A 14,784-nucleotide genomic window follows, 5' to 3' on the forward strand; every position below is an offset into this window, starting at 1 on the left:
GGGTATCAGTGTTCTTCCTCTTTGCCTAGGTTCACTCTGCAGCTCAGATTTAATGGGTTGCAAACTGAGAAAGAACTACAAACTGTAAAAGGATCATCGTACAAGTAGCATTAGCCACAACTAAATCTTGAACTGCCTTATCTCCAAATCTGTGAAAGTTGGAGCTTTAGAGATCCATACTACAGGCCAGTTCAAATGCTTAATTTATTACTCTATTGCTGATATAGAAATAAAATTCCTTTTTAGTTTATCCTGGTATCCATTACAGCTAAATAAAAGCACCTGTTCAAGTGATCCTTTGACAGCCTGTCCTTGAAAAACATACAGACACTGCAACTAAACATACCTGAGAGAGGTCTCTCTTAGCAACATTAAATAAGGTTATAACACTTCATGGATCAGCCTGCAGCATTAACACTCTCATCTTAGAAATTTGCGACTTCTAAAGGTTTTGGCCTGCACCATCAGAAATTATTAAAATCAGAAATTATTAAAGATCATATTATTAAAGAATTATACAGGAGAAAGAGCATCATCTAAATAGTCTAGCTACCCTTTATATCTTCTCACCAGCAAGTTCATTCACAACCTTTTCTTTTTTCCATCTACAAATACAAGGTTTTGTATAAAAGAAAACAATATGCTATATGTTATTAGGAAATAGATAAAAGAGTCTAACAAAGCTGTACAATAAAAACTGGAAGATCTGAAAGTGGTTTTGCCAGTTCCATGCAATTAGTCAAAAGACAGCATCAACACGCCGTAATAAAACAATATTAAGTAGTCTTTGCTTTATAAACAAACAAACCAACATCCCAACCTCAGGATTTATAAATTCAACTCCTTTTGACACTTCAGTTAGCGACTGTGCTTGAGGCCAACGCGCTGCTTTTGAAAAAAATTAGAAATAAGCCTCCAAGTCCTTTCCCTAGGACTCTGCATGGCACAGTCTCAGTCAGACACTGAACCACTGAAATCAGCCACTTTTTCCCCAAGCCCGCATAGGTGTTTGTGCCAGGTGTATTGTTTAGAGCACACAGCTGTTCTGCCCTGTATGGAGTCCAGAAAGGAAAACCAGGAGTTACACAAATTGGAAACAGCAAAAAGTCTCTGCACCAATGTTTCTGTTTTGCTTCTAGTTGCATAATACAAGGGCTGACCAATACAGTGAGCTGCATTACACAGAATATGCAAAATTGTGAAGGGTCATCTTAATATTAATTATTGTTCTTTTTTTTTTTAATGAACACAACTAGGATACACCTTTTGTAACATATTATGAATAAGCACTTATACTGTATAAAAGCATCACAAAAGTTTTCAAATTTAAGAAGTCAGGCTTTAAAACTGCTGAGACGATTTAAGCCAGCAGAAGAAACCAGCATCAAACATAACAAAATTTATAAAAAGAGTACAAATTAAAAGGTTGGTCAAATCGGGGGGTTGGGCGAATATCATGATTTACAAGTACTACTGAGCAGATGATCGGAAATTCTTAGCACAAAACACAAACCATTAACAAATTTGTTCAGAAAAACGTAAAATAGCCTTGATTTTCCATTAGTCTGTTTTCTTGAACTATTAGAAAACATTCCAAACTGATTTATAGTCATAGGAATCAACTTCACCAATAAATTATTTCTGGATTCCCAGAACACATTCAATGACCCAGTTCAAATTTCACAATCTTGTATTCAGCCCAATAGACTGTGTTTGATTAGATGCACATTATCTGCCTTTCTGCTCCTTCACACAACCCTAGAAAGGATAGCTTTGTGACAACTGAATATACAGTTATAATTCAATAGACAACAGTCTTGCTTTCTGGCTCTCTCCACAACCACACAAATTCTCAGCTCCCTGCACAAACACAGAGAAAAATCAAAACAACCAACCTCCTCCCCGCCCCCCAAAATTTCAGTCAAAAAATTGCCTACATTACTGCACTTCAAGCATAAAAAAAGTTCCAATTTCTTACAGAAGGCTGACAAATAATAATCTGTAATAATGAGCTGAAACAAAACATGGGTATTTTAAACAACAAATTGGGAAGTGGTTCTGAGGTACTTCACTTCAATGCCTTACTGGGCTATTACATTTGCCCAAGTTTAATTTTCTCTCTTCCTCTCTGGTAGTTACAGGAACTTGATGAAACAGTGACATGAAGAACTCTTCAGAAAAAGCTTGCTGTAGTTAACAGCAAGGACAAACACCTGACAATCATACCTAGAGACCAGATCTCATCTCTCATGGTAATCCACACAGATTTCTTCATTCACCACCATTCTGATGTCTCAGTTTCGTTTCTTCCCAATGAGTTACTACTGTCTCTCTCTGCAGAGAAGCAAACAAGCAGGCAGATAGAGAGCCAAAGCCTTAGCTTTTCAGATTAACAAATCCAAAAAGAACCTCAGGAGACTATCCAAGCTATTCCCCTTTTCATGCCCTACTATTAGCTTCACACAAGTCATTCCTCATAGGTATCTAATGTCAAAAACAAATAATACTGCCCCAAAATTTCATTCTAAGCAGTGTGAGCTCCATCTATTTAAACATTTCTTACTGTTTACACCAAATCTTCTTTGCTATAGAATCCACTCACCATTACTCACCTTATTCTCAAAGGACAAGGAGAACAGTTCATTGTCTTCCTTTTATTTATCCAAAGTCTTCTCATGTCTAATCTCTGGCCATCTCAGAATAGCGTTTACCTTTTGAAAAAAGCTAAACTTCTTTGGTTCACACTTAGCTCAAGATGCACAACACTCTTGTTTGCTGAGACAAAGGATGGATAAATGCCAACACCTGTATACTACTAACTTAGACAGGGACAGTCAACTACATATGGCAAAAGAAACAACTAGAAAAAAGTAGTTTTATATAATAACAGATCTAGATGTTACAGTGCACATAAATACACCTCTATTCATTTATGTGTATTTAGGAGAACATCAGAACAGTGCTGTAAACTCAGAAGGTACAGCACTTACAGTACTTTCACTGACTTAAAAGGGTACACTGGTTTGTGTCTTTCTGGACAAATTTCTCTTTTGTTGCTTGCATTCCAAACTTACATGGTTTTTCTTCAAACAGAATTATTCTGAAATAATTTTCAGTGATGATTGGTTTAAAGTGGAATAGGTCACTTAAAGAACCTCTTCTGATGTTATGAACATGTTCAGCTATTTAAAAACATACAGCACTTTAAGGTTATGTATTGCATTCATCCAAGTTAACTTTCAAGCATAAACAAACATTTTTGGAAAAAGACAAAGCATGTCCGTAGCCAGGCTATTCTATAAAGTGTTCAAGGAAAATAAAGCTGAAAAGAATTAAAAAATAAAAAATTTTCCATAATTTTTCCTCTTAAAAAAATGAAATATAATAGGATTTCTGCTCTTCAGTTTTGGTTTCTGGAGACAGAACACATTTTCATACCATGTGTTAGAGTTATATGTTGCTCTCCCTTTTTAGTCTAGACCATTTCTTAGTTCCTCTAAATAAGCATGAAAAATATTCACAAACATTTATGTGTTCACACTGAGTACATACAGATAATAGGATAAACTGACAGGGAAAAAAATTCTTACTGAAATATACTAGCCACAAACCCATTTATTCCAAGGGTATTTTACACTCTAGTCTTGTACCCTGTGAAACTGAAGAGCACAAAGAATGCTCCGTAATCCTGCAGACTCTCAAATCTCAGAGAATCACAGGGGGAGAGAAAAATGCACATCTGTCTGTCAACACAGACAGGACTGTTGAGGGGAAGAACTACAGATCGTTCTCAAATACCTGCAGGAGAGGAGTCAGAATGATGATACTGATACAGTTCCATCATCATAACACTATTTAAATGAAGCATAATCACATTTGCATTACTACAGTCAGTGAGTACCTCCATTATCCCCATCATTACATACAGAGCTTTTTTTTTTTTTTAAAAAAAAAAAACAAGGAACATCAAAAAACATTTAATAATAAAAACTGCAGAACCTTCAGGAAAAGCAGGGTCTCCAGGAGACTTCTCACAGACAACTCTATTAGTTATAAGCTGAAAATACCAAGATATCACAGAGATTTGTAAATGTTACACCACCACATGACTTAACTGTGGGTCTCAAAATCTTCTCTGCTTAACTGTTATGAAAAAAACCCACAAGCAGAGACTTACAGTCATGTCCATGTTGCAGTCTTTCCTCTAATTTTTAAAGAGGGTGAAAAAAAAACTTATGGAGAGGTAATACAGAAACTGAATCACACACAAAGCTTAGATGGCAAAGACCGTCTTATGCAGCAAAGTATTATTTGTGGAAATGACAGATACCAAGAATGAAGAAAACCAACCCAAATCATTCTATGATTCTAAAAACACCTGCAACTCTTAAGCAAGCTTATAAAAATGGCTCTCTCCGCCTGAAGATTTGAAAAGAAGTTAACTTACAATATATTTTGGGGGAAGGGGGGGGGGGGTATCTTAAAACACCTTGATAGTTATAAAAAAGGTTACAGTTCAATACAGTCTATTTTTAATAATCTCCATGGAATGACTACAGAGTTAAAATTCCAAACAGGTGTCACTTCAATATTTTATCATTTTTACTAAAAATGTTGACTGTACAATAAAGTGTTCCATTTTTCTTTTTTCCCTCAACTGAAAACAAAGCAAAAAACCGATAAAACATATTAATTGCACCCTTTCACAGTATTAGTCGAGTAAGACCAAGACTACTTGCAAGTCCTTAGATTTCAGTATCAAATTATTTTACCCCACTAGTCTACAAAATCCAGGAGCTAAAATCCACTCAGTAAAAGCAGTGGGATTCTAAAACCAGAATATAACTATTTTACAGCACAGCAGAGACATTACCATAAAATACACTGCATTTATGGCACTCTAAGATTTCCACTGGAGGCTAATATAGACAAGTTAAAGGAATATAAACTTAGTTCATAATATAACTCCGATAAAGTTAGCCATACTTTTGCTGTCATCTGTTTTCTACTAACTGCTGAAAGCACCTGTACTGCAACATGAGAATGAAAGAACACAATGCATTTTTAAGTGCTACACTGAGCTCTGTCATGCAGTTGTTCATTAAATAATTACATATGTAATGATTCTTGAGAGGTAAAAAAAGTTTGAGGGGAAAGAGGAAAAAACCTCACCCTTTATTCAGGTCCTTAAAAGCATTAATGTTGCAGAAAAATTGGCTTACAGATCAGCTAGCTAAGACTAAAGCATTTAAAGATTAAACCCCTTAAAACTTTAATCACTTCAGGCCTTAACTGGCTAATCTGCAACCCAGTTTGTCTCTTATGTCTTATTTAAAATAAGTAGTAAAATGTTCAAGTATCAGATTTTTTTTCCTAGAAAAGTTGCCTTAAACCAAAGTGGTAAAACAAAAATAACACTAAGTGATTAGCACTTGAATTTTAAAAGTATTAGTTTTGACAGCATGTGTAATGATTTTCAGACTCTGCATTCGTAATCTCCAAAACTCTAGGAGTTCACTACAGATATTCTGTTTTTCAGTACAACTCTGAAGACAAATTAGCTGGGTTTTGGTGGGGGGGTTTTGATAGCTTTCTTCTCCCCCACCCAATTGTGAAGCTCCAACAGCAGTGTATATTCACTTAAGAACTCAGCTGTCACTCGTAAGTGATGTACGTCATCATGAAGTGGAAATCTGTACAAGACTAAGAAGTTGGTTTTTGTCAAAAGACTGAGATACACTAAGTCAGTCAAAATACAGATATACTTTGAAAATACATACATACCAACCCTTACTCTCGTTTGATTTTTTTTTTTTTTTCCCATATCTCTGGTCTCAGGTTAGTTGGAATTTGAAAGTTGAATCCAAAGTTTCATAAAAGACATACTTCACGTCTATTTAAGAGTTCATATCTGAAGCTGCTCAAAAGTGCAGAAATGCTAAGATCTGCAGCAAATACAAGGCTCTACATAAAAGAATAATATGCTCATTCCAAGAACATCAACTCCTCCTCCTCTAGGAGGAAGCAGGCATCCTATCAGATCTCAAAGGGACACATACAGCCTTTCTTCAGAAGCATTCCTCTTAGTATAACACATGTACACTGCCTTCAAAGGACTGTATTAAATAACAGTTTTTACAATTTACAATTACATTTTATAATTTAAGTAATTATTTGAATAGGTGATTAGCCTGTCTAGAAATGTATGTTCCTTTCTATACTTGCACATACTTGAAATGAAAATTACTAATTCATGACACTACTACTACTACCACCACCACCGGTTACAGTGGGAAATTTTCTTCCCTGCTACTCACAAACTGCACAAATACATTATATCTAGTTTAAACTTAAGACAATGTATCTATTTCTAGGTATGACTTTCGTTGGCCTAATTAACATTAGCCTCCCAACACTGAGTAATGCAGATGACAATTTAGCTAATTTAGCCCTGGGACAAAAATGAGTTTACAGTGTAACATTACATACCAAAGCTTCCTTCTTTGATGTATAACTAATTATGAAGTCTAGAAAGGTATACAGCAAAATTAAAACTTGATTATAAATAAGAAAAATATGCAGAAATGTAAAGCTAACTCATTCAACCAACATAGTCTCTCAAGGATTCGTTCTACAAGTGAGAACAAGAAGTCCGATTATCCTAATTTTAAACTGTTCTATATGTCTCAGGTGATTTTAGAGGGTTATTTTTAAACTTAAGCTGTATCTGTGTAAAGCTGAAATAACTTCTGAAACAGACAGACTATGGAGGATACCCAAACATGTTCATTTAAAGTATCATGTGGGGGCAACTATCAGATTGGTATGTTCTAACTGCATTCTTTTGAAAACCAATGACTTGAATGCTTTTCTGAGCCAAATACTTAATTAACTTTAAGAATTAGTACAAATCTCTCTTTACTCCTCAAAGTCAGCTTACTTCCATGAAACTGGAGGAAACTCACTTTGGCTTACATTTGTCGGTAAACTGCATATGGACTGCTATTTGTCAATAAACTGAAGATGCTCAGATTCTGAGCTGAAAGTATAAAAAAATGTTTCCTATCTTCCTCTTGAATAGCCCACAAAAGGTTCTAGCAAATCGAAGAACAACATCTTACTGCTTTTGAAGTAACAGTCAATATGTATGATATATATTAACAAGAATCATAACTTATTCTCACTTATATCACACAATTCAACAAATGGTAAAAAAGTATTAGGGCCCTTACTAGCTAGTGTAATTATCAATAATCCATTACAAAAAACTTGAGGTATGTTTCACAGCAATTTGCAGGTGGCTCACTTATCAAAGTTTCTGTATTCAGTTATCAATAGAACAAAGTCAAAACCTGCGAAACCATTAGAGAAATGGTAAATGCAAAGAGTGTAAGATTAAGAAAAATCTCTTTAGGTAACTTGAAGAGATGCAGACAAGTAGAAGCTCTAAGAAGATACACTGACCAAGACCGACTGGCAGTATCTTTCCCTCAACAGAGACTCATGGCTTTGCTCACTTACCACTGACAACCAGAAGATACATAATTTATTTAACAAGACAAATTAAAACACTTCAATAAAATTTCATAAAGTATATTTCTGTTGAATTTTGGACAATGTGTTTATTCCATAACTTATGTGTTCATTAAACAAGACCAGAACATAGCTAACATGCTACACATATAAAAACAGAAACAGTTTAAGTAACTCTTAATCCTTTAATTCAGAATATATACACACCAAATATAACACACTTCAGTGAAGTTCAAACTGCAACTACATTTTATAATGACCCAATTCTCTATATATTTATGTCAACTTAACAAAACTACAAATACACTCAAGGCTAAAAGTAAAAGTTGAAATAGGGTCATCATGTTTCCTAGATCAGATGTTCTCAAAATGATCCCTTTTCACTCAGCCAAGGACAGGTCCATTAGGCACAGTTTTTCCCATGTTAGCCCATTTTTCAAAACTGGGCTCAAAATAATGAAAAATATTATTTGCAGTGGTTTTATTATTTAATTTAAAAATTACCTGCACAACTCCACTCTCTACATTATCTTAATTTGTCTCAGAAATCTGACCACACAAATTCAAGCCCAGAAGTGTGGGGGGCATGCAGGGATGGGGAAAGAGAAAAGCCCTCCACAAAAGTCTCAGATGATTTTGTCTATTAGTTTTTGGCTGGAGCTTGGACTAACGGCATCTCTACAAGCTATGGAGATCACAAGGGGTCCAAACAGGCATTTTCAATCTTAAAGTATTAAATCTTGGGGTGTGGGGGTGGCCATAGGTCTTTTCCACTATTTCCCCCTTGCCTTGTTTCACAAAATGCCATTAACAGCGTGAATGGGAAACAACCATTAGATCATGTCAGCCACTAGATGCCAAGACAAATTATCTGATTCAACCTATATTATTTGGCAAAAAAACTTCAGAAAAAAATTCCAATGTCCAAATTCACAGGCAAATAATTCGCTTTACAAAAGAGCTGGGGCGGGGCGGGGGGAGGAGCAGGGCAGTAGTGAGATCTTCACCAATGATCAGCTGAAGAAGATCTCCGTGATTCATGGCAGAAGAACTAACTTTGACAGAAGACAAGACTCAAAAATCAAATCTCCCTTCAATCCTATCACTAGGCATGAAAAGCTTTGGCCCTTTTTTCCTTCATGAAAACACAGTGAAGAGATCTTAACATGTTTTTCAGATACAAACCACTGCTTTTTTTCCATTTCAGAGAAACCATGTAATTCCATAAAGATCCTTCACTCAAAGGAGAAACAGTACACTTAAGAGGATTTTAACTCAAACTACTATGGTGGGTTGACTCCAGTGTGGGTCTCCCACGGGGTCACAAGTCCTGCTAGAAAACCTGCTCCGTGGGCTCCTCTCTCCACAGATCCGCAGGTCCTGCCAGGAGCCTGCTCCAGTGTGGGCTTCCCACGGGGTCACAGCCTCCTTCGGGCACCCACCTGCTCCGGCGTGGGCTCCTCCCCAGGCTGCAGGTGGAGATCTGCTCCACCGTGGACCTCCATGGGCTGCAGGGGGACAGCCTGCCTCACCCTGGTCTTCACCACGGGCTGCAGAGGAATCTCTGCTCCGGCGCCTGGAGCATCTCCTCCCCCTCCTTCTTCACTGACCTTGGTGTCTGCAGGGCTGTTTCTCTTACATGTTCTCACTCCTCTCTCTCTGGCTGCCATTTCTGTGTGCCCCGCAACTTTTTTTCCTTCTAAAATATGTTATCCCAGAGGCGCTACCACTATCACTGATGGGCTCGGCCTTGGCCAGCAGCGAGTCCGTCTTAGAGCCGGCTGGCATTGGCTCTGTCGGACATAGGGGAAGCTTCCAGCACCTTCTCACTAAAGCCACCCCTGTAACACCCCCCGCTGCCAAAACCTTGCCACACAAACCCAATACAACTACTCATAGAACCAAGTGCTATTCATAAATATGTCTACCTTCATTCTCATATACATTTATGTCAACTATTCTATTCTTACCTTCTTCCTCCCTTTTTTTTCTCCCCAAGGTTTGCCTGTTACCCTCTTAATGATATTAAAGCTGCCCTTCAGGTGACAAACAGAAAATGGTAACACAGCTTTTCTCCTTTCCTTTCCATGAATTAATGTTGATTCATGTTACACTCATCTAAGACCTTGAAAAAAACATCTTGCCAAAATCTGACTTTCACAAGTGATTTACTTTAGTGCTTGATCTTTGCAATATCTTTAACTCCTCAATCTTAATTAATTAAAATTTTATTACCACACTTGGAAAGCAAATAAAAATTTGACTAATTTTGCCGAGTGGCTGAATAGATAGATGTCCTTAACTTTTAAGTCATCAGATTTCATTTTACTTGGAAAGTTTAAAGTCTTAATGGCTCTGCCTAATGAGTCATTGGAGAACTGATACAGAAATAATGTTTGGTTCAGTCAAGTAAAAAAAAAAAAAAAAAAAAGCACCACATTTTCCTTTAGAAAGGTATTTCTTATAGTGCTAACATCCTACAATTAAACTTAAATAAGAAATAACATTTGGGTACAGATACATCACTTAAGAAGCTTCACTGCCCTAAGAGAAGTTGTGCTCATTTATTTCAAAACATCACTGGAAGTCAGACACATTACTTCCTTTGAAAGAGGTAAGGAAGATTTGTATGACAAAATAAATCTTAGTATGACTCAAACTCTTGCAGTTGTTTAAGGCAAGATCAAACCACCTAGTTCAACCCCAAGAGAGTGGTTAAAAAAAGAAAACACCCCTAAGCCTTGGCATCAAAGTTGGTTTCTCTTCTAATGAACTACAACTCTAGTGTGTACTATATAAAAAAACCACTTATCTGAACTCGGTCAGCAGTCATCAAGCACAAGCACATGCTGGCTAGGCATATATTAAGTAGAGAATTACCAGCTATAGCAAACATCAGTTGCTATACAAACTGGTATAATGTTGTAACAGTAGAAACACTTTAGAGAAAGCAGGAGCTTCTATTGTTTCAGCACAGCACTACATTGCCAAATGTAGTATTATGCAAGCATACCACAAACACTGTAACTGTCCATCACGTGTATCAGAAATAATGCTTACACCACTAATTAATGTATGACATCCCCCCAAAACAAGGCTTATACTTCACTATGAAGAAATTAAAACCACACTATTGAAGAAAACGAGCAACCAGTCGCGTACACCAGCACACGGTGAATAACATAAACCTCTGCTACACCAGAGAGCAAGCAGCAAATACCCAGATCCTCTCCTCTGTCTTTCACTGGAAAAGACAACACATGGCCAATGGCATGTTATGACTCAACAAGTGAGCTGAGCACTGGTTGAAACGTATCATACTGGTAAAAGCTTGCTATGTTTGCTGTATGCGTAATAAATTCAGTGAAGAGTCAGTGTCTTTGTCCTCTGTAGCTGATTTTGTCCCACAGTACAAAGACTTCTATTGCAACATTTCCTACAGGCCACCTCCTTCTCTAGCTCATCCTGTCCCAGAAGTTCCTAAGTTCACGGCAGTAAGAGTTTCACTCTGATTTCTCAGAAACCTAATTTGCAGAGTATGACCACAGTATTTCATTTCTCTGCAGGATTTTTAGAGCCATATGTTTAATGAATCCCTGATCTGGATGAGTAAGATAACCTCTTCACTGCATCTCACAATATGAAACCAAGGAAGGGTAAGAAGTGGCACTCAGTGAATTCTCATAGAGGGCATTTAAAATAGATCACTGTATACTAGCCTTGTTCAGCATACTGCTTTTGTAAGCACCCATTATGCCATCTGTCAAGGACAGAATACTGGGTAAAGACTGACCATTTTAATCAAGCCAGTTTATTGGGATATTAGTTTTAATTTTTTTTTTTAAATCTAGAATATACAAATATACATTTGTATTTATTTGAACATGACAATGAAAAGTCATCTGCCATCTGAAGGATGCTTCTAAAAACGTAGTCAGTGATAAACTTACTGACACAGATAAACATTTATTTTAAACACACCATTTCTAAATTTGCAGCAGACGTTTTCTGTATTCTAGGAATATCTACTTAGCGGTACAGACCAGAATAAATTATCTTCTGTTAGCCAAAATTGTTATTCTTAAAGCTATTATCTATCCACTCTACTCATGTAATTTCTATCCATTCCCTGTCAGGTTAGATAATACAGATTATGACATGAAGGCAGATGTACCTTCCAATTGTATGTGAAAGAAACTCCAGAAATTACAAAATATAATGCAAACTTACCAACTCTATTCCCTGTGGAAAAGGAGTGTCTTCCCAGTCCTTCTGAGGAAATCTTTGTATTATTTTTCCCAAACCTTCTGTTGGGCCTGCTGAAAGATAAAATTCAATTACTTAAAGGCAAACTGGTGAAATTTAAATCACTGTAAATTTGAGAATATTTTCAGAATATACTCAATATTAGGAAATGTTTCACCACAAGAGGCAGAACAGGCTCCTCAAGTGTGTCTTGCAACTCATATAATAAATACAATCTTAATATTCTCCAGTAGTAACATAAGGAGTCACTACATGAAATGAAGCCGCAAGTTGCATCCGGCCTATGCCCATCATGCATGTTTTCAAAGTGACAGATGATTACTGGTAATTCTAGTTTCTCTCTACAAACAGTAACAAATTAAAAACTAATATAATGGATAATGTGATATTTTAAAAAGAAATCAAACATTTGTCAACAAACAGTCTTAAAAAAGAAGCCTATAGACTAAAAATCTACATGATTTTTCCAGGATACTCTAGTTCCTTGCCAGTATTTCTAGTTAGTTTCCTTGGACAAGTCAGTAGTGACTTTCTACACAGAGAGGTGTAGGGAAAAACTGCTGATTTCTGATAACTTCTCTGATGCAATTGTCTTTTTTTTTTTTACCCCCTCCTTTTTTTAAAGCCACAGTGCTATGAATAGGAAGCCCTTCAGAAACACCACAAATATTCAACTGTAGCGACCCGTCATCCTGAATGGTAGAGGAATGCACGTACAAACACGAATTTTGTTCTTCACCCGCTGAAGTCCTGGAGTAAATATGGAAAAACTAATAACTTTTTCTTTTACTGTATTTTAGCTCTGGGATACACCACAACATAATGTGGCAAAGCGAAAGCAATTTTTACACTAATAAATACTATCCTGAAGGAATGCTGAAAGCTAGGACCATTTTGTACTGAGCCACTACACAACATAAAGCATGCAATCAATAGCCTTCAACTTATGTTTTCCACATTTAAAGCATGGTACAATAGTAGGAAGAATGATCTGTTCTCTTGCACAAATCTTGCCTTTTCCTACAGAAAAAAAACCAAATTCTCTGTTTTATTTATCTTACAAATATACCAGGCAAATAGAAAATTTAATATTATTCTGATTTCTGAAGGAAACTGCTTTAACATGGCCAAGTATTTCACATGCACAAAGACCTGTCTAATATTCCATACACATTTTAAATCCAAGAAAACAAGATATCTCTAATAATACTACCTATCCATCAGTCTTCACTCTGGCAATTTCTGCATCTCTTGGATGATTTCAAGGTAATTTCAGAGGTAAGCAGACACAAAACACAAACATGCTTGCAAGTCAATTGCTGGGCAGACACGAGAGGCCCAAACTCTTATTTCCTCCTCTACTCCGAAAAGAAGGAAAAAGCAGCAGAGCTGAACAGTTACCATTTCTGTAAGGCAGCACCCACCCAGGCCATCAGCAGTTACATTCAAACCAGCCAAGCAGAGCACACACAGCTCTAAACTACCACTGTATTTGCAGTCCCTTACCCCGTATGTAGATCATAGGAGAAACAGGGTAAATAAGGAAGCAAGGTGATACCACTGCAAGCGTGAATAAAAGTTTGATTTAAAATCAAACCAGATACTTAGGAAACCAGTTTTCATTAAACTACACATAAAGCTTCCTAAATAGCAAAGTTGAAATTTGCAACCATTCAAAATATCTCTTAATAGTTTTAATAATCCATGCTGACCCATCACATTCAATTGGATCACCCTTTCTCTAAAGCTGTATTACAAAACTTTGAGATTAAGCATTAAAATTTTTTAAACATTTTCTTGTGAAATTCTCAGAGCTATATTTCAATATTATGAAACAGTACAAATTCTGCATTAGTAGTAGCAGTCCATATGTGTTGCTTCCTCTGCAGACACCTAAGCAGCAGCAATGAATACATTATTTTCCTGGCTTTACCATAAAAAACAATTTTCAGTCTGACACAACTCAAGTCTGCTAGCATAAAGCAATTCATAAATCAATGTTATGGTGGAACAAAAATATGCTTCCTTTAAGCTTCCTGCTAATTTACAGTTTGAGTTTGCTTCTATCTTAAAAGCCACAAAAAATTTTACAAGGTGTTTAGGTAGAATCAATCTGACAATTTAGTAATAAGCATTTTCTCCAGTTTATGTACTTTTACACTTAACGTTCTATGATTTTCTCTTGAAAAAAATTTAACAACAGATGTTCTTGGTACAATGGGCATATGAATTACACAGAGTAAACTCCAAACAGCAATCTTACCCGCATGATAGCACATACTGATTACGATTCCCAAGGGCAGCACGCTGAAGAACTGCAATCATTCTACAAGCAGCTGGCAGTAGTCTCAGAAGCATGTGCCCTTGTCCCCGTGGGGGACTTTAACTTTCCAGACGTCTGCTGGAAATACAACACAGCAGTGAGTAAACAACCTAGGAGGTTCCTGGAGTGTGTGGAAGATAACTTCCTGACACAGCTGGTAGGTGAGCCAACCAGGGGAGGAGCCTTGCTAGATCTACTGTTTACAAACAGGGAAGGACTGGTGGGAGGTGTGATGATCGGAGGCCGTCTTGGGCTTAGCGACCATGAAATGATAGAATTCTCAATTCTTGGTGAGGCAAGGGAGGTGGTCAGCAAAACCACCGCTATGGACTTCCGGAGGGGAAACTTTGGCCTCTTCAAGGCACTGGTTGAGAGAGTCCCTTGGGAGACGGTCCTGAAGGGCAAAGGGGTCCAGGAGGGATGGACATTCTTTAAGAAGGAAATCTTAATGGCTCAGAACCAGGCTATTCCCATGTGCTGCAAGTCAAACCACCAAGAAAAATGACCGGCCTGGCTAAACGGGGAGCTTTTGCTAGGAGTCAAGAAAAAAAAGGAGAGTTTATCATCTCTGGAAGAAAGGGCGGGCAACTTGGGAGGAGTACAGGGATCTTGTTAGATTATACAGAGAGAAAATTAGAAAGGCAAAAGCTCAGCTAGAACTA

General features: G+C 37.0%; 1 protein-coding gene across 6 annotated transcripts in view; it reads right to left on the bottom strand.

Moving 5' to 3' along the window:
- The window catches only part of SBF2 (SET binding factor 2), a 286,112-nt gene that overhangs the window by 220,805 nt on the left and 50,523 nt on the right, over positions 1–14,784 (bottom strand). For 4 of the 6 annotated variants that reach the window (XM_030039019.2, XM_030039024.2, XM_030039023.2 and 1 more), the window contains exon 2: positions 11,764–11,852. In XM_030039019.2, coding sequence (XP_029894879.1) covers positions 11,764–11,852 — 89 coding nt within the window. The remainder of the gene's footprint in view (positions 1–11,763; positions 11,853–14,784) is intronic. The other 2 variants (XM_030039020.2, XM_030039025.2) reach the window with 1 other exon arrangement.

This window comes from Aquila chrysaetos, chromosome 16 (assembly GCF_900496995.4).
Source record: "Aquila chrysaetos chrysaetos chromosome 16, bAquChr1.4, whole genome shotgun sequence".
Lineage (NCBI taxonomy): Eukaryota > Metazoa > Chordata > Aves > Accipitriformes > Accipitridae > Aquila > Aquila chrysaetos.